The sequence below is a fragment of the Columba livia genome, unplaced genomic scaffold (assembly GCF_036013475.1).
Source record: "Columba livia isolate bColLiv1 breed racing homer unplaced genomic scaffold, bColLiv1.pat.W.v2 Scaffold_140, whole genome shotgun sequence".
In the NCBI taxonomy this organism is placed as follows: domain Eukaryota; kingdom Metazoa; phylum Chordata; class Aves; order Columbiformes; family Columbidae; genus Columba; species Columba livia.
In genome coordinates, this window is record NW_027043036.1 from 523 (window position 1) to 21,055 (window position 20,533).

Sequence of the window (20,533 nt, forward strand, 5' to 3'; positions counted from 1 at the left end):
CACCAAACCCACCAGAGGGGTCATTAAAGTGCCTGGGGCTGCTCCTGAGCTGCTGAGCTGGGCTGTTCTCCTGGGAAAGGCAATGTAGGTGGTTGGTTGCTATGGACTCAATGAGACACAAATCTTCAGAATCCTGACACAGTAAGACTTTCGCTGTAGGACAAGGCAGCTGCATTTCCTGGAGGGATCTCCTAAAGCCGCCACAAGACACAGTTTGCAGGATCTCTAAGGTCTTTCTCACAGTATCTCTGTTGTAGAGAAGAACACACTCCAGACCAGCACATCCCTGCTGCACTGTCAGAGGGACAGGGCATGATGGCAGCTTCTGCTGAGGGTGATTGCAGGGGGAGCACCCAGGGGTGCCCAGGGCTGTCCTGCAGAGCAGGGTCCCTGCACCCCAGGGCTGTGCCGGGCAGGGACTCTGCCGCCTGCCAGGGTCAGCGCTCAGCCTGCCCGGGAGATCCCATGGCAGCAGCTGTGGGTGGAAGGAGCGACCCCCGGCAGGGCAGGCAGGGAGCTTGTGGGGTTGAAGGGGGCTGTGTGGGTCAGGGCTGCTCAGAGCTCCAGATCCCCCCACAGACATGGCAGAGGATCCTTCTGAAAAACAACTTCAACACATGAACAGCTGCAAGGGAAAGAGTCTGTGCTTTCAGTTTTCCACTCTTGCTCGTCTGGGTGTGCAGTGGGAGATGGAGATTTATTTCTCTCTTTGGAGAAGACACTGAAACCCCAGTTCTCAATAGGACTTGTCTGAGCTGCTCCTGAGCCCCTGCACACACAGAGCTGCCCCTGGGCAGTGCCAGGAGGTGTGAGCAGGACAGAGCTGAGCACACAGTGGGTGGGACGGGGTCTGTGACACTGACAGGGAGCAGACCAGGGACAGAGACACAGCTGCAGGCAGCACAGACATGGGCAGGGAGAGTTAACTGCTACCAGAAATGCTGGGGATGGGATTTAGGAACCTCTCTCATATGCTCTCGGTTGCAGACACATTTCCCAGTGCAACCCCTGGTCTCCTCTCCTCCCCAGCAGACCCTCTGCCCCAAAGCCATGGGGTCCAGGTCACGAGTCTCCACCTCAGCAGCTGGACCTCCAGGTGAAGGGTTCCTGGAACGTGGTACTCAAAAACGGTGCTAAAAGTACTTGCTCTCCAGTGTCACTATGTGAGTGGCCTCAGCACAGCCGGGTCAGGAGAAGGTTCTACAGCATGCCCGTCTGCCTTTCTGTCCTTGCTTTATTTTCTGGTAGCACTGCAGTGTCCTTCCCTGTTTCTCCACCTGTCCCTGGTGCTCTTGCTCTCTGGGGCTGGGGTGGGAGTTTGGGTCACTTCTTTTTCTGATACCAACTCAGGGGCTCTTGCCCCAGACTTGCGTCCATGGAAACCAGATGCCCAAGCTGCATTTTAAAATGTGATGAGCTGTTTTTCTCAGCTGGTAGAAAGAGAGAATGAGCTGAAACATCCTTCTTTCAGGGAAAAGGTTTTCACTGAGAAACAGCATGTTTACTTTCCTCAGAGAAGTCCCTCTAACTTGTCGCTGCCTTTTCCTCCTTGCACAGGTCCTCATGCCCACAGGCAGCCAATGTCCAACAGCAGCTCCATCACCCAGTTCCTCCTCCTGCCGTTCACAGACACACGGGAGCTGCAGCTCTTGCACTTCTGGCTCTTCCTGGGCATCTACCTGGCTGCCCTCCTGGGCAACGGCCTCATCATCACCACCATAGCCTGGGACCAGCACCTCCACACCCCCATGTACTTCTTCCTGCTCAACCTCGCCCTCCTCGACCTGGGCTCCATCTCCACCATTGTCCCCAAGTCCATGGCCAACTCTCTGTGGGACACCAAGGTCATTTCCTATGGAGGGTGTGCTACACAACTCTTTCTGTTTGTCTTTTTAGCTTCAGCAGAGTTTTACCTTCTCACCATCATGTCCTATGACCGCTACGTTGCCATCTGCAAACCCCTGCACTACGGGACCCTCCTGGGCAGCAGAGCTTGTGTCCACATGGCAGCAGCTGCCTGGGCCACTGGGTTTCTCAATGCTCTGCTGCAAACAGCCAATACATTTTCACTGCCCCTGTGCAAGGGCAATGCCCTGGGCCAGTTCTTCTGTGAAATCCCCCACATCCTCAAGCTCTCCTGCTCACACTCCTATCTCAGGGAACTTGGGCTTCTCATGTTTAGTGCTTTTTTTTTTGAGGGATGTTTTGTGTTCATTGTGGTGTCCTATGTGCAGATCTTTAGGGCCGTGTTAAGGATCCCCTCTGAGCAGGGACGGCACAAAGCCTTTTCCACCTGCCTCCCTCACCTGGCCGTGGTCTCTCTGTTCATCAGCACTGGCTTGTTTGCCTACGTGAAACCCTCATCCATTTCCTCCCCATCCCTGGACCTGGTGGTGTCTGTTCTGTACTCGGTGATGCCTCCAGCAGTGAACCCCCTCATCTACAGCATGAGGAACAGGGAACTCAAGGAGTCAATAAGGAAAGTGATGACTGTTCGATTTTCAAAAGCTGTAATGAAGTGACGTCCTGCTTCTGCATGTCAGTTGTAATATAACGCATTACTAGTTCAACCTGAGTTCTGTAGCTTTTGTGTTTTGGGTTTTTGTTTTGTTTTGTTTTGTTTTGTTTTTTCTCTTTGGTGTTTGTTTTTCTTGGTTGTATTAATGCTATCCATAAGCAAAATTATTTGTCTTCTTATGGCTGTGTCCATATTTACCTGTCTTTTGTGTCCCATAGTCTTTGTGTAAATAAGAACCCATACTCTCCATGTGTATAAAGTGAAATAAAGGACCCTGCACTGTCTTGTTTGCCCAGAATCCTCTCTCTGGGATCTCTGGGGCTGCAGGAGCCATGTCTGTGTGCTGAGGGGGAGTGAGCAGGACCCACCCTGAGCTGGGTCTTCCTCCCACCCTGACCAACGTGAATCTGCGGACTCACCCCATGGCCCTGGGCACCACAGTCCACTTGCTCTGCAGAGCAGCACCGCCAGGTCGGAGCTGTATGGAGCATGGGAGGGGGGGCAGGAACAGCTGGCCAGGTCAGCATAGCTCAGGTCTCTTGGGAAAGGGCTCTGTGGGGAGACGGGATGTTCCAGGAGAAGAGTGGAGCACTGTATGTGTGCAGGAAAGACATGGAAAGAGAAACCCTTTGCTGCAGGTGGCAGCTTGGGGCAGGTGGCCCTGGCACTGTGGCCGCAGGACCTTCCTGAGGATCCCCTAGGCCAAATGCCTCATGCTGTCCTGGGGAGCCAGTCTGGACCTGGGTCTGCAAGCTGCCTGTGCTGGAGACCCACTCAGCTTGCTGGCTGGATGAACATTCTCACTGTCCTTCATTCCCACTGGTCCCCACTGCTGTGGGACCAGTTCCAGTTCCAGTGTGGCTGCTCTGCGGGCTCAGCTGGGGAGAGGGCAGGGGGGTGGTACAATTCAGGAGGGGGTGGGAGGGCTGAACTGGCAAATGCCCCAGAGAAGAAAATACCAGTGAACAGTCCTGCTGTGTGTCAGTCCTCTGAGCGCAGGCAGGGACAGGCAATGGGCACTGCTGTGACAGAGCTGGCCTCAAAACAGCCTTTCCAGATAGAAAGGTGATCTCCTCAGGGCAGTGCATGATGGTTTGGCTCTTCTTCCTAACCTTCTCTCAAACATATGAGCAAGAAAATGGTTACAGATGAAACCACCAGAGTACAGCTGAGCAGTGTGTGTGTGCAGGGCTGGCACACAGCAGTGTCCTCTCACAGCCAGGCTCCTGCCAGAGACCTGCAGGACCAGCAGAGCAGGGGCTGGGCTGTGCGCCTGTGCACTGGACACCCCAGGGAAGCTGCCCCAGGGCATCGTCATGGACTGGCCCCTCACAACCACCATTTCTAGCTCTGGCCTCTCTCCCCCACTCACATAGGCTGCTCTTCCCTCCACGGAGGGACACAGAATGAGTAGCTCAGAAGTCCATGTCTGCATTGTTCTGATGAGATGTGAGCATGCACATCATGGATGTGAGATGAGATGAATCCAGGTGAACACTAACAACATCAGCTGTTCCTGGGGGTTCCATGAAGGTCTGTGGGACAGACAGTGTCTCAAGGTCACTTCACGATGGGAGTAACAGCCCATGGGAAACCACCCACTGGGATCTTCTTCCTTGAACCGAGGTCCCCGTGTCCATTCCTCATGATGTGGGACATCTCAGATGGGTGCAGAGCAGGGTGACCCACCACAGGGCTGAGGTGTCTCCCATCGTTTGGGAGTGGCAACAGGAGGCCAGACAGACACTGTGACTCCTGCTTCTGTGTAAAAGGGAAAGACTCTGTCTCTGAGCATCCCTGGGTGCATAAGGATTCCTGAGACTGGCTCTGATGGACTTCTGGCATTTCTGTGTGTGACTCCAGGAACAACTCCAGTGGCCCAGTGAGATTCATCTCAGCTGCTGGGATGGCTCATTGCAAGTGCTCCTGTCTGCTACATGTCTCCCTTGCCCATGATTCTGGATTGTGCTTTCAAAAGTGACAGCAGAATCAGAGAAGTTCTGAGGTCCTTGGGAAAGGAAGATGTCAAGCCCATCTTCAAGAAGGGCCTGAAAGAGGATTTGAAGAATTAAGGGCTGGTCAGCCTACCTCTACCCCTGGGAACGGGATAGGCGGCATCTTCCTGCACCAGTTTCCAGGAACCTGAAGGACAAGGAAGGGATTGCTGAACCCAAATGAGTGGAAAACCCAGTGAGTCACAAGAAATGCTCTGGACCCATTCCAGAGCTTTAGACCCCTAGGAAAGAGCTCAGTGACAGTGCAGCCCAGCCAGTTGCATCTGTGTCCCTCACTGAGCAGCACAACCAGTGTGCAGTCACCCCATGGTCCTGCAGCCAACCTGCTCTGCAGAGCATCAGTGCCAGGTTGGGGCCCTGTGGGGAGCACAGGATGGGGCCAGGAGCACCAAAGCAGATCAGAGGAGGGATGGGGGAGATGAGACAGGAGCTGACCTGGGCTGGAAATTGCCTTGGAGAGAAAAATGCTGTTGTTCAGCTGCCCCAAGATAACACCCAGAGTTAAGGGTGCAGGGCCAGAAGTCCTTGCTGTCCTGGTGCTTCACCAGGCCTGGGAAGTAGCTGGAGAAGGATTGGTGTCCCCCACTTGCCATCTCTTAGTGCATCATCCCTCATGAAGGGTGGCATGGAAAGCAAGTCTGGGACCCTGTGTCCGGACTTGCACTGCAGAAAGTATTCACCCAGAAGCCATATCCTTTTGCTCTGCTACTTCAGTCCTGGTGCTCATCACATGTCCTTAAGACAAACTTATGCACCTCTCTTGTCAACCTTACCCCAAAAGTGACCCCTAGACAAGGCTCCTGAGCTGCAGCTGAGCTGGAGAACTGGGGTACAGCTGCGACCAGAGGAAGGACAAGGCCTGTCCTGTGTCCTCTAAAGGGGTGGCAGCCTCTGTGATCTCCACCAGAAAAGGCAGCGTGCAGGAGACTGGAGACAGTCACCATGCCCATTGGAGGCCCATAGGAAGAGTTCCTCTCTCCAAATATCCAACCCAGCTTGTTGCTGCATGAACAACGAGGAGAAACTGCCACAGGACCCTCATTCCAGACCCCATCTCCTCCACCCCACAAAGGCAGTGCTCTCCCCCTTGTCACTGAGGTGGTTCCAGGGACCCAAGAGACGCCTGTAGGAGGAGATGTTGGGTAGGGATATGGTGTCCTTCAGTGCTCCTCATGGTACCTCCTGCTGGGCTTTGTGCCACTGGTCACAACCCTCTGAGCCTGGATGTTCAGCCAGTTCTCAGTGGTGCTAAACAGGAACATGCCCATGAGCACATTGGGCTGCACTGGGAGGAGCGTGGCCACCCAGACAAGGGCAGTTGTTGCCCATCGTGACTCAGCACTGGTGTGGTCACATCTGGAGCCGTGTGGCCCAGTGTGAGGTTCCCCATTCTGGAGGAACGGGAGGAGCTGTCGTATGGCCAGAGAAAGTCTGGGTCATGTGTGGAGTAGCAGTAGTACTGTGTACTACTGGTGTACTACACCCAGTGTGCAGCCTGGTGAAGCGGAGCCTGGGGAAACGTGCTGTTTTTACTGAAATTGAGTTAATTTTCTTCATGCATTTTGAACCTCTCTCCTTCACAACTAGTACAGTCTTTTGTTTAGATTTACTATGAGAATAATGAGATAACGCTGTTCCTTCTCTGGGATAGAGTTCGTTTTGTCTTTTAGCAGCTTTACAGTGTTTGCCATTTGCTATGAGAGGAATGTCAGAACTCACTGATATCTTGGCTGTTGTCAGGGAAACTAAGGACTTCTTTGGCCATCCAGCTGTGGATGCAGATTGGCAGGAGGAGGAGGAGACACAGACAGGACAGCACCTGGATTGACATGCAGGCTTATCAATGAAACATTCCCTATGATTAGCGCCATGCTCAGTCTAAAGCTGGAGCCAGCTTTTAGGGCTTGTTACATCCGTTACTTTGGGTTTTCCAGCTGGTTTGGTCAGTTCCATTCAGAAGTTTCATTCTGCCAGGAGTTCGATGTCTGTTCGGCCTTTTGCCATTCTGCCATTTTGCCGTTGGCCTTTGGGCCTTTCTGCCTGTTGCCCTTTTGCTCTCTCTTGCTGGGATGGGCTGTTCAGGACCAAGGTGCTCCCTTCTGCAGGACTGACTGCTCCGTGTGACTGGAGTTACACGGGGGATAGCACTGAGTATATTTTCTTAATTTAATTTATCTATTTCTATTTAACTTATCTTGACTATTGTCAATGAAACCAACGACTTCTCTGGAGTCCAGCTGCAGGTGCAAATTGGCAGGAGAGGGCACAGACAGGACAGCACCTTGATTGAAATGCAGGTCAATCAAAGAGCTATTCTCTACCATTAGCGTCATGCTCGGTATAAAGCTGGAGATGCCTTTTCCAGCCCGTTACTTTTGGTTTTCTGGCTACATTGCTTAGCTCTGTTCGGAAGTTCCATTCTATTGGGAGTTCAGTGTTAGTTCAGTTTTATGATGTTTTGCTGTTTTTCAGTTGGCCCTTGGGCCTCTCTGCCTTTTGCACTTGTACTTTCCCTTGCTGGGATCAGCTGTTCAGGACCAGGGTGCTCTCTTCTTTTGGGCTGCCTCTTCAGCACAACTGGAGTTATGTGGGGGATTACACTGAGTATCATATATTTTACTTTATGTAAATAGAAATAATATAAGTATATTATTATAAGTAGTGTGTTACTTTTATTATTTTTATTGTCTTTTTTTTTTTTTTTTTTTTTCTAAATCCACATGTTTCTCCCTTCCCATTCACTTCTCTCCCTTATCCCACTTGGGGACTGGGAACAGGATGTGAGCAGCTCTCATGGTCTTGGTTGGTGGCTGTGACAAGAAAGGTGACAAAATGGTGACCATGACAAGAAAGGGCAGCAGTAGCTTCAGAAATCCTGAAAATCACTTTCCAAGATTACGCCTTTTATTTTATTTTATTTTACATGGCCATGGCACCCCATTGCCTCCTTGCATCTCCAGGGAGTGTCACACCATTGTCCTGCACTGGGCATCACGCTCCCCACAGCCCCAGGAAGAACCTGACCCACACGTGAGGGACAGGATCTCCCTTCCCAGGGCTCAAGGCTTGGCCATTGTCCTTCATCAGACAAACCAAGGGCTTTCTCAGCATCAGAGCTGCTGCACTTTGCCTTTGCCTGATGCAATCACTGCCTCCAATTATCTGCTCTAACGAGTCCCTGGGGAGGCTTTGTCAGTAACAGCCCTCAGTGGGGCCATTAATGCTTCAAGGTACTTTGGAGTTTGTTCTGACTTGGACTTCTTGAGCAGATTCTTCATTCTGTCCTTGGTATCTGAGGTTCATGGACTCAGCACCAAATACGCCACGGGGCTCATTAAAACACAGAAAGACCTAACGAGCAATGCTTCTTTCTTTAATTTCATTCAAATCTTCCAGACTTGTAGAACTAACTGGAGAGGTTTCAATGGGACACTTGCTGATGAAGACTTCAAAGAAGATTTCATAAGGGAGGGTTTTTTCTTTCCAGGGTGTTTTCTGTCATTTTTCAGTGTATAGAAGAAGCGACAGCAGCATTCTACACTGGACATTGATCCCGAGGGTCTCCTGAAGACATCTGGACAGGCAGGAGAACAGTCCTTGAGGCTGGACACTGTATGGACAACCTGGCTTCTCACCCCCACCCCCAGTCTGCCGGTTCCCTCATTGGCCACCACAGATTGCATCACTTTTCCTACATCAGACTTCTCCACTGAGCTCTGCAGGAGATGCTGCAGCTCCTGTGCACCAGCTCCACCTGCTCTCCTGTGCGAACACTGCACAGTTCAATAAACAGCAAAACACTTTCCTCAGCTGTGTGTGTAAGCTGGATCTGGTGAGGTCCAGCATCCACAAGGGACACCCACACAAGAAGTGGTTTAGACAGAGAGGTAGGAGAGGATCAAAATAAACACAATGAACGTGTTGACTGCCATGTTAATTAGAGCTCTGAAGAATGGGGCAAGTTTGTAACTCCCTGAAGCTCAAAGCAGAAACCAGACAGTTGAGAGGCCACTGAATGACCAAAGAGCAAGTGGAGGAGAAACCTGAGAGCACTGGGAAGGGCAAACGTCCAGACAGTGCTGGAAAGTTATCCTTGGACAGGGACATTTAATCAGGAGAGGTGGGAACTCCTGAATGACGAGGGAGATGAAATAATAGAATGTTGGTAATAGAAGTACAGGGGAAGACCAATATTTCTTCTCATACCCTTAATGCATTTCCACATAAATCACTATTTGGCTTTTTTCTTTTAAATTTTAATATGTTAAAAAAACAACTAAACAAAAATCCTCAATCAAAGAAAATAACAAACCAAACAAATTAAACAAAACCAACCACAAAACCAAAGCAAATCAAAAACCAAACCAACCAACCAAGAACAACAACCAAAAATAAAACCCAAACCCCAAACCAACCAACGAACCAAACAAACAAAAATCCCAAAACAAAAAAGCAACAGCAAAAAAGTTGACGTTTCCAGACAGACATCAGTCATCAGCTGTCTCACCATAAACAGCCAGGGCCGTTTTAGGGGCCCAGTGTACCTGAGGTGCTGGCCTGGGATTGGCATCTATCACACAGGACCTGGGGAGACCAGAGCACCTTGCAGTGCAGGTGGAGCCTGGGCAGGGGTTCCCGGGGCATCTACACTGGCACCAGGTGTTTGTGTCCCTGGAGCTGAAGACATTTGTGTCTTAAACCCATGCCCAGTTCTGGAGAACTCTTTCCTTTCCAAAGAAAAGAGACTCCCCTACAAAGACTTTAAAATAAATAAATAAATAGATAGATAGATAGATAAATAAGCAAATAAATAAATATGTAAGTAAATAAATAAGTAAATCAGTAAATCAGTAAATAAATAAATAAATAAATCAGTAAGTAACTAACTAACTAAATAGGTAAATAAATAAGTAAGTAAATAAGTAAATAAATACTTAAATACATAAATAAATACATAAATACATAGATGAATAAATAGAAATAAATAAAGAAAGAAAAAGAAAGAAAGAAAGAAACAAACAAACAAACAGACAAAGAAACAAAGAATGAAACAAAGAAACAAAGAAACAAAGAAAGAAAAAGAAGGTTGACACATTCCTTTGCTTTGGATCTTTGTCTTCAGTTCTTCTTATTTTAATATCCATTGCCATCAACTGACATCTGATGGGCCTGCAGGCATGAAGCCAAGATCATGTTGTGTCTTGCACAGCGCCCCATGCCCTCTGAACCTTCCCTGCCCAGGACTCCTCACACGTTGCCCAGAGCGAGTCACACTGAGGGGTTGGCTGGTTCACAGGCTGAGATGTTGGTTTAGATGGTCACCTACAGCACAGGTGGATCCTGCCCCATCATCGCCTGCTCTGCTCCAGTCTGAAACAGAGCCCAACATCACAATGGGATCATGAGAGAACTGAGGTTGAGGGGACCTCAGGAGTCTGCAGTCCAACCTGTCACCAACTGGGTCACACCGAGGTGTTCAAGCCTTGATTCAATCAGAGCTTTAGCAGGACTAGAGAAGTGATCATCCCTTTGTACTGGGCACTGGTGAGGCTGCACCTTGAATCCTGGGGTCAGTTTTAGGACCCTCATGGCAAGGAAGACATTGAGGTGCTGGAGAGAGTTCAGAGGAGGGTGACAAGGCTGGTGAAGGGTCTGGAGCACCAGTCTGACGAGGAGCGGTTGAGGGAGCTGGGGCTGTTCAGCCTTGAGAACAGGAGGCTGAGGAGAGACCTTATTACACTCTACAGCTGCCTGAAAGGAGGTTTTATCATGGAGGGTGTTGGTCTCTTGTCCCAAGTAGCAAGTGATAGGACAAGAGGAAATGGCCTCAGATTGCACACGAGAAGGTTTAGATTGGATATTAGGAAGAAATTCTTCGGGGAAAGGGTTTTGAAGCAATGGAGCAGACTGCCCAGTGAGGTTGTGGAGTCCCCATCACTGAAGGTGTTTAAAACACAGATAGATGAGGCTCTTAGGGACATGGTTTAGTGCCATATTTGGGTTACGGTTAGACTCGATGATCCTAAGGGTCTCTTCCAGCCGCAATTATTCTATCATTCCATGATAAGTTGTTTTTGCTATTTTCTTTCTCAGAGGACCATGCAGCCTCCCTGAGAGCCAGGACTTTTCTGAGGTGTTGGAGAGATGTCTCATGGTCACACCAGCCAGTTCCACCAGCCCCTGTCTGTCCCTTCCCACACCAAATCTTTTCTCCATATCCCAACCTTCCAGGCGAGTTTCTGGGACACAGCAAATGCTGTGCTGGTCCTCTGAGCCTGTTCAGAAGAGAACAGCAGGCCAACATGTTGATGGGCTCTCTGTGCACCTCAAAGCCTTCCTGACCATTTTTCTCAATGCCCCACTTGCACCCAAACTTTCTGATCCTTGAGCTGTACATGAGGGGATTGAGCAGGGATGTGGGGAAGGAGTAGAAAAAAGACTTTGGCAAACTGTCTCGGGAGGACTGTTCTTGGCATCCCACAGTCAAAGATGTGGGTGCTAGAGAAAACAGTGGCAGTGGTGAGAGGCCCACGTGGAGAAGGCCTTGTGCCTGTCTACACTGGGACAGAGAGCAGTGATGCATTCATGGGATACCCATGTGAACAGGAAGGGGACAAATGGCTCTAAAATGCCTCCCAGCCAGTTCTTTACCCATCGCAGATACACCATCCAGGCCATGAGCTGCAGCTTCTCCAGGAGATGCTGTGGGACACGGTGTCAAAGGCTTTACTGCAGTCTAAGGACACAACACCCACAGCCCGTGTGGCGGATTCACTCCCCACGACAGACTTTCCCTCATCTGCTCAGCCGGTCACCTTGTCACAGAAGAGATCAGGGTGGTCAAGCAGGACCTGCCTTTCATCCAGCCATGCTGATTGGGCCCGAGTGCTCGTCTCGTGTGTGTGACCTCACAGTCCTTTCCCAGCCCTGTTCCTGCTGTTGGCCAATCCCCTGCAGAGGCAGAAGTGACCTCACAGTCCCCTTCACAGCCATTGGTTCCTACTGGACTATGAGTTCCTGAGACACAAGTGACCACATGACATCGTACCCACCATCACCCTCCTTGTGGTCCAGTGTGTGAGCAGATCAAACTAAGCTGCTTTCATCAAATGTATCCAATAGATTTCCTATCAAGGGTTTGAGTGGAGAAACGTTCCTCAGAGGAGCTGCTGTATTTACTCTGGGGCATTTACATCTCTGCTTCTGCCTTTTTTCTTCTTCCTCTGTCTATTATGACGTGAAAGAGCTCTCCAAGGAAAAGATTCATGGAATCCTGCAATAACACAAGTTGGAAGAGACCCCTGAACACCATCTCTGTCCCACTGAACTTTATGGCACCCCAAGGAATAGCTGATGGCATTTGTGCTCCCTTGGGTTCATCTTACCACATGCACACAGTGGACATGCACATGATGTGTGTGTTTACAACTCATCTGCACAACGAAAACATGGATGTTTCACCTAGTATTTCATAGAATCAATGAATGTCCTGAGTTGGAAGGACCCACAAGGATCATGGAGTCCAACTCCTGTCCCTGCACAGGACACCCCACAGGTCACCCCGTGTGTCTGCGGACGTTGTCCAGTCTCTTCTTGAACACTGTCATGTTGGGGCCGTGACACCTCCCTGGGGAGCCTGTTCAGTGTCCAGCACCTCTGGGTGAAGAACCTCTCCCTCATGTCCAACCTGACCCTCCCCTGGCACATGCTTCTTCCATTTCCTTGGTTTCTACCATTGGTCACCAGAGAGAAGAGATCAGTACCTTCCCCTCCTTCTCCCCTTGTGAGGAAGCTGCAGCCACCATGAGGTCTCCTTTGAGTCTTTTCTTCAGCTCTGATGCTCAGAAACCCCTTGGTTTGCTTTCTGAAGCAGAAAGGAGGAGCCATGAGCTCCAGGCAATGGGAAGGGGGATCCTGTTCCTCACACACGGCTCAGGGCTCTTCCTGGGACCGTGGGATGTGGGTGTGCAAGGCCCAGGGAAGGACAACACTGGGACAGCAACTTCCAGCTTCCCCATGGGGCTGCAAGGAGGCACCGAGGCCCCAGTGCCATGAGGACAACATGTCTTCTCCTGGGCCTCAGTGGCAGAGACAACTGCCCTGGCCAAGGGGACACAGACCTGGGTTCTGTGGGTCCCTTCCAGCCTTACAGCGCCCTTTGCCATCTCCAGCACAGGCTGTTCTACACGGTGCTACCCCTGCCCCTCTTTCCCTGCAGGCTGCAGACACCCATCTCGCTTCCCCACCTGCTCTCACCCAGCATTTCTGCACCTTCACTGCTGTGTCTGCACCCTCACTGGCTGCTCTTTGGAACACAAACCATGGGCTGATCCAGCTCCCTCTGGGTCACCTCTTGCACTGCAGCACTGCTCTTACAGTGACATTTCTTCCTCCTCATATCCATTCCTCACCTTCCAAGTAGACTTCTTTTTTCTCTTTCCTGCTCCTTCCCACTATCCAGACAAGCTCGACCATCTCATAAACTGCCCTTCATGCAGGGAACCCAACCTGTTAGGCTTCTTGTGGTCTTTTACCTGACCAGAGAGAAGTCACCTCGCCATGATCTTCTAAATCCCATGAGTGCTGCTGGCCTTTCAGCATCTCTGACACACACGACCATGTCCCTGCTGCTGTCCCGTCATGTTCTCTGGTGGAATGGACATGATAACCCGTCTCTCTTCCTGGGTAAGACCTGTGGGCACTTAGGCAGAGGTTCTTTCCCTTTCCCAGCCGTGTCCCTGCTGCTGGGCTGTCACCTCCAGACACAGAACTGACCCCACTGTCCCCTTCACAGCCACATGATTCCGCCTGGATTATGAGTGTCTGAGACTCAGCTGTCCTCATAATACCGAATCCATCCATCCCCCTCCCCATAGCCCAGTGCCTGACCAGATAACAGTATGCTTGTTGTATCAAATTAAACAAATGTATTTTCCTCTAAATGTTTGAGTGGAGAAAGTTTCTTTGCAGTAACTGTATTTTTATGTTGACATCATTTCTATCTCCTCTTCTGCCTCTTTTTTTTTTTTTTTCTTCTCTGCAGATATTCGTGAACCTGAACATCTTTTTGCTTCACTCTCCTTCCCAAAGCAGGTTGACCAGGTGAGGTTGTTCAAGGTCTTCACTCAGCTTTGCATCATCTCCATCACAGCACAGAAGGGAGAATAAAGACCTTCAGCAGTTTTGGCCCAAACGCTGGTGACTGGGGGATGACACACTAACTGCACAGAGGACACTGCATCACAGATGATATTTGGGCTTGATGTTTCAGTGAACTTCCCACCAAGCATCGACTTCCTCAGCACAAACAGCATCAATCAGGCTATAAGGACACCACTGGAGACCATGTCCAAGGCCTGGCACAATTTCATACACACAACGTGCCTGTCTTTCCCCTGCCCAGTTTGGTTCACAAGTTTCTTTCTTGTCCTTCAAGTGCCTGCAGATGGCTGCGGGAGGACTTGTCCCGTCACCTTCCCAGGGACAGAGACAAGCTGACCAGCCTGGGATTCTCCCCATTCTCCTTCCTGCCTTTCTTGAAGATGGGTTTGACGGATGCCAGGACCTCCTCGATTGCACTGTCATTTTGAAAACACAATCCAGAATCACAGGGCAACTGAGGTGAATCTCACTGGGTCAGTGGGGTTTGTTCCCAGAGTCACACACACAAATGTCAGGGTTGTGCCAGGTGTCCATAACTGAGTTGGCTTTGTGGACCCTCATCTGAGGCAGAATCATAGAATCATAGAATACTCTCATAGGAAGAGAGCCTTGGGATCATTGAGTCCAACCACAGCCCAGCTCACGCACTAAACCACGTCCTTGAGAACCTTGTCTAAATACCTTTAAACCTCTCCAGGGGTGGTGACTCCCCCACTGCCCTGGGCAGCCTGTTCCAATGCCTGACAACCCTTTCGAGGAAATATTTTTTCCTAATATCCGATGTAAACCTCCCCTGGTGGAAATTGTGGCCATTTCCTCTTGTCCTATCACTTGCTGCTTGGGAGAAGAGACCAAGACCCGCCATATTCCAACCTCCTATCAGGCAGTTGTGGACAGTGAGAAGGTCTCCCCTCAATCTCCTGTTCTCCAGGCTGAACAGCACCAGCTCCCTCAACCGCTCCTCGTCACACTTGTGCTCCAGACCCTCAGCAGCTTTGTCGCCTCCTCTGCACTCTCTCTAGTGCCTCAATGTCCTTCTTGATATGAGGGGCCCCAAACTCAACACAGGATTCAAGGTGCGGCCTCACCAGTGCCAAGAGCAGTGGCACAATCACTTCTCTAGTCCTGTTGGCCACACTATTCCTGATACAAGCCAGGATGCTGGTGGCCTTTTTGGCCACCTGGAAACATTCTGGCTCATGTTCAGCCATCTGTCGCTCAACACCCGCACATCCCGTTCCACCAGGCAGCTTTACAGCCACTCCTCCCTGAGCCTCTAGCCCTGCCTGGGGTTGTTGTGACCCAAGTGCCGGACCCAGCACTTGGCCTTGTTAAGCCTCAGCCAATAGGCCTCAGCCCCATGATCCAGCATGTCCAGATCCTTAGGCATGGCCATCCTCATGTCCCACGTCATGAGGAATGGACATGGGGACCTCAGTTCAAGCCAGCACATTCTAGTGCTGTATTCAGGCCTTCATGGAACATGCAAGAATAGCTGATGGTGTCTGTACTGAGTCAGGTTCATCTTATGTACATGATATGCATGCTCATATCTCATCCATACAGTGGAAACCTTGGCTTCTGACTTACTCATTCAGTGTCCTTGTGTTGAGGGATGAACAACCTCTCTCAGCTGGGGTGAAGGGCCAGTGCAGGAAAAGGTGGTTATGAGGGGCTGGTCTGTGGTGACTGTCCTGGGCCAGTTTCCCCAGGTTGTCCCATGAACATGGGCACACACCAGCCCCTGCTCTGCTGGTGCTTCAGGGCTCTCCCAGGAGGCCTGGCTGGGAGAGGACACTGCTGTGTGCCAGCCCTGCACACTCACACACTTCAGCCGTTCACTGGTATTTTCTTCTCTGGGGCATTTGCCAGTTCAGCCCTCCCACCCCCTCCTGAATTGTGCCACCCCCCTGCCCTCTCCCCAGCCGAGCCCACAGAGCAGCCACACTGGAACTGGAACTGGTCCCACGGCAGTGGGGACCAGTGGGAATGAAGGACAGTGAGAATGTTCATCAAGCCAGCAAGCTGAGTGACTCTCCAGCACAGGCAGCTTGCAGACCCAGGTCCAGACTGGCTCCCCAGGACAGCATGAGACATTTGGCCTCGGAGATCCTCAGGAATGTCCTGCTGCCACAGTGCCAGGGCCACCTGCCCCAAGCTGCCACCTGCAGCAAAGGGTTTCTCTTTCCATGTCTTTCCTGCACACATACAGTGCCCCACTCTTCTCCTGGAACATCCCGTCTCCCCACAGAGCCCTTTCCCAAGAGAGCTGAGCTATGCTGACCTGGCCAGCTGTTCCTGCCCCCCTTCCCACGCTCCATACAGCTCCGACCTGGCGGTGCTGTTCTGCAGAGCAAGTGGGCTGTGCTGCCCAGGGCCATGGGGTGAGTCCGCAGATTCACGTTGGTCAGGGTGGGAGGAAGACCCAGCTCAGGGTGGCTCCTGCTCACTCCCCCTCAGCACACAGACATGGCTCCTGCAGCCCCAGAGATCCCAGAGAGAGGATTCTGGGCAAACAAGTCAGTGCAGGGTCCTTTATTTCACTTTATACACACGGAGAGTATGGGTCCTTATTTACACAAAGACTATGGGACACGCCAGACAGGTAAATATGGACACAGCCATAAGAAGACAAATAATTTTGCGTATGGATAGCATTAATACAACCAAGAAAAACAAACACCAAAGAGAAAAAAAAAAAAAAAAAGAAAAAAAAAGAAAAAACAAACCAAAACACAAAAGCTATAGAACTCAGGTTGAACTAGCAATGTAGCAATGCGTTATATTACAACTGACATGCAGAAGCAGGACGTCACTTCATTACAGCTTTTGAAAATCGAACACTCATCACTTTCCTTATAGACTCCTTGAGTTCCCTGTTCCTCATGCTGTAGATGAGGGGGTTCACTGCTGGAGGCATCACCGAGTACAGAACAGACACCACCAGGTCCAGGGATGGGGAGGAAATGGATGAGGGTTTCAGGTGGGCAAACAAGCCAGTGCTGATGAACAGAGAGACCACGGCCAGGTGAGGGAGGCAGGTGGAAAAGGCTTTGTGCCGTCCCTGCTCAGAGGGGATCCTCAGCACGGCCCTCAAGATCTGCACATAGGACACCACAATGAACACAAAACATCCCTCAAAAAAAAAAGCACTAAACATGAGAAGCCCAAGTTCCCTGAGGTAGGAGTGTGAGCAGGAGAGCTTGAGGATCTGGGGGATTTCACAGAAGAACTGGCCCAGGGCATTGCCCTTGCACAGGGGCAGTGAAAATGTATTGGCTGTTTGCAGCAGAGCATTGAGAAACCCAGTGGCCCAGGCAGCTGCTGCCATGTGGACACAAGCTCTGCTGCCCGGGAGGGTCCCGTAGTGCAGGGGTTTGCAGATGGCAACGTAGCGGTCATAGGACATGATGGTGAGAAGGTAAAACTCTGCTGAAGCTAAAAAGACAAACAGAAAGAGTTGTGTAGCACACCCTCCATAGGAAATGACCTTGGTGTCCCACAGAGAGTTGGCCATGGACTTGGGGACAATGGTGGAGATGGAGCCCAGGTCGAGGAGGGTGAGGTTGAGCAGGAAGAAGTACATGGGGGTGTGGAGGTGCTGGTCCCAGGCTATGGTGGTGATGATGAGGCCGTTGCCCAGGAGGGCAGCCAGGTAGATGCCCAGGAAGAGCCAGAAGTGCAAGAGCTGCAGCTCCCGTGTGTCTGTGAACGGCAGGAGGAGGAACTGGGTGATCATCACATTTTAAAATGCAGCTTGGGCATCTGGTTTCCATGGACGCACGTCTGGGGCAAGAGCCCCTGAGTTGGTATCAGAAAAAGAAGTGACCCAAACTCCCACCCCAGCCCCAGAGAGCAAGAGCACCAGGGACAGGTGGAGAAACAGGGAAGAACACTGCAGTGCTACCAGAAAATAAAGCAAGGACAGAAAGGCAGACGGGCATGCTGTAGAACCTTCTCCTGACCCGGCTGTGCTGCTGCCACTCACATAGTGACACTGGAGAGCAAGTACTTTTAGCACCGTTTTTGAGTACCACGTTCCAGGAACCCTTCACCTGGAGGTCCAGCTGCTGAGGTGGAGACTCGTGACCTGGACCCCATGGCTTTGGGGCAGAGGGTCTGCTGGGGAGGAGAGGAGACCAGGGGTTGCACTGGGAAATGTGTCTGCAACCGAGAGCATATGAGAGAGGTTCCTAAATCCCATCCCCAGCATTTCTGGTAGCAGTTAACTCTCCCTGCCCATGTCTGTGCTGCCTGCAGCTGTGTCTCTGTCCCTGGTCTGCTCCCTGTCAGTGTCACAGACCCCGTCCCACCCACTGTGTGCTCAGCTCTGTCCTGCTCACACCTCCTGGCACTGCCCAGGGGCAGCTCTGTGTGTGCAGGGGCTCTGGAGCAGCTCAGACAAGTCCTATTGAGAACTGGGGTCTCAGTGTCTTCTCCAAAGAGAGAAATAAATGTCCATCTCCCACTGCACACCCAGACGAGCAAGAGTGGAAAACAGAAAGCACAGACTCTTTCCCTTGCAGCTGTTCATGTGTTGAAGTTGTTTTTCAGAAGGATCCTCTGCCATGTCTGTGGGGGGATCTGGAGCTCTGAGCAGCCCTGACCCACACAGCCCCCTTCAACCCCACAAGCTCCCTGCCTGCCCTGCCGGGGGTCGCTCCTTCCACCCACAGCTGCTGCCATGGGCTCTCCCGGGCAGGCTGAGCGCTGACCCTGGCAGGCGGCAGAGTCCCTGCCCGGCACAGCCCTGGGGTGCAGGGACCCTGCTCTGCAGGACAGCCCTGGGCACCCCTGGGTGCTCCCCCTGCAGTCACCCTCAGCAGAAGCTGCCATCATGCCCTGTCCCTCTGACAGTGCAGCAGGGATGTGCTGGTCTGGAGTGTGTTCTTCTCTACAACAGAGATACTGTGAGAAAGACCTTAGAGATCCTGCAAACTGTGTCTTGTGGCGGCTTTAGGAGATCCCTCCAGGAAATGCAGCTGCCTTGTCCTACAGCGAAAGTCTTACTGTGTCAGGATTCTGAAGATTTGTGTCTCATTGAGTCCATAGCAACCAACCACCTACATTGCCTTTCCCAGGAGAACAGCCCAGCTCAGCAGCTCAGGAGCAGCCCCAGGCACTTTAATGACCCCTCTGGTGGCTTTGGTGCTGAGTCCATGAACCTCAGACCCTGAGGGGAAGCTGAAGAAACTTCTCAAGAAGTCAAAGTCAGATGTAAACTCCAAAGTTTCTTGTAATGTTAATTGGTCACACTGAGGGACACAACTGAGAAACTGTTCCCAGGATCTGGTTAGAGAAGTAACTGGAGGCAATTATGACAGGTCAGGAAAAGCAAAGTAAAGGTCTCTCTGATGCTGCGTAAACCTGGATGTGTTTCATTAACCAAAGAACTAAGCCCTGACCCCCAACCCTGGGGAGTCAGATCCTGTCCCTCCCACGTTGCCCAGGGCCCTTCCTGGGACAGTGTGATGTGGGGCTGTGCAAGGCCAAGGGCAGGACTGTGGTCCCACACCTCCCAGGTTCCTGGCTGGGGACAAGGAGGCCATGAGGCCCCTGTGCTGCAAGGACAAGGTGTCTCCTCACAGGCATCAGAGGTGCAGACAACAGCCACAGCCAAGGGGAGAAGGAGCTCATGTCTGGTGGGGCTTTCAGCCTCTTTCCATCCCGTGATCATCTCCACGACAGCCTGTCCTGTGCTGTGGCATCCCCTGCACCTCTGTCCCTGCAGGCTGGAGACATCCCCCCTGCTGCCCCACCTTGCTCTTGTCTGAGCATCTTCCTTCCTTTGCTGAGATCTCTCCATCCTCCCCAGCTGGTCCTTGAAGCACAAAGCCTTGGGCTGATGCAGACTCCCTCTGCTGACCTGCTCCCCCACAGCACTGCCCTTCCACTCACATTCCTTTCTGCTCATGTCCAGCCTGGACCTCCCCAGCTGCACTTTGGGCCATTATTTCTTTCTCAAGCTCTTTCCCACTATGCAGAAAACCTCCACCACCTCTGAAACCACCCTTCAAGCACTCTCAGGCTACTCCTGCACTGCTGCAGCCTCCCCAGCGCTGCTGGGCCAAAGCAGCCCAGGTCCCTCAGCACCCCACACCATGTGCACAAGGTGCTGAACCTGCCTTGGCACAGCCCTGCACTCTGCAGTTCCTCCCTGCTGCTCCAAACTGGGAAGCCGTGCACTGGCACACACGCGTGTGTGTGGGTCACACCAGTGCTGAACCGAATGGGATGAGAACTGCAGGTGTCTGGGTCCCCACGCTCCTCCTCATGCAGCCCCGTGTGCAGCTGCCTTGTTCATGGTGAGCGTGCACCACGGGCTGGTGTGGGGACCTTGTAGTGCCCAGGCCCTTCTCCTCAGGGTCACTGCTCAGCGTGTCAGGTCCTGCTCTGTCCTGATGGATGGGGTTGTTCTCCTGCCCCGATACAGAACTGGTCACTTCCCTTTTTAAATCTTTAGAGCTTTCTGATAGGTGAACATCAGATTTTCTCAAGGTCTGCACTCTCCCTTGACTGAAGCTCCATTTGTTCAGCTCTTAATGTTTGCATGCAGACGGCTTATCCTGATAAGGGTGTCTCTCCCAAGATAACAGGATGAGGAGTTGAAGGGCACTACAAATACCATCTCCTGCAGAAACTGTGGGGCCTTGGGCGTCTGATACTCATAATGTCAGAGGTCTGGACTTTGAGGGGAAGTTTCCCTTCATATGGTAGAGCAGCAGGAATGTGTGGAGCTCTGCCTGGGGACAGACAATGTCAGCTGAAGGTTGAGGAGTCAGCATGAGAGGGCAGAACAACATGGGCAATGTTGTGGTGACTGGACATCAGGACTCAC

At 51.6% G+C, this 20,533-nt stretch overlaps 1 protein-coding gene across 1 annotated transcript; it reads left to right on the forward strand.

Annotated features, from left to right (window-relative positions):
- Positions 1 to 1,580: 1,580 nt before the first annotated feature.
- Positions 1,581 to 10,333, forward strand: LOC135577770 (olfactory receptor 14A16-like). The gene is made up of 2 exons (XM_065047891.1): positions 1,581 to 2,483; positions 10,295 to 10,333. The coding sequence occupies exons 1-2, from the start codon at positions 1,581 to 1,583 to the stop codon at positions 10,331 to 10,333; spliced, it is 942 nt and encodes a 313-aa protein (XP_064903963.1).
- Positions 10,334 to 20,533: the final 10,200 nt, after the last annotated feature.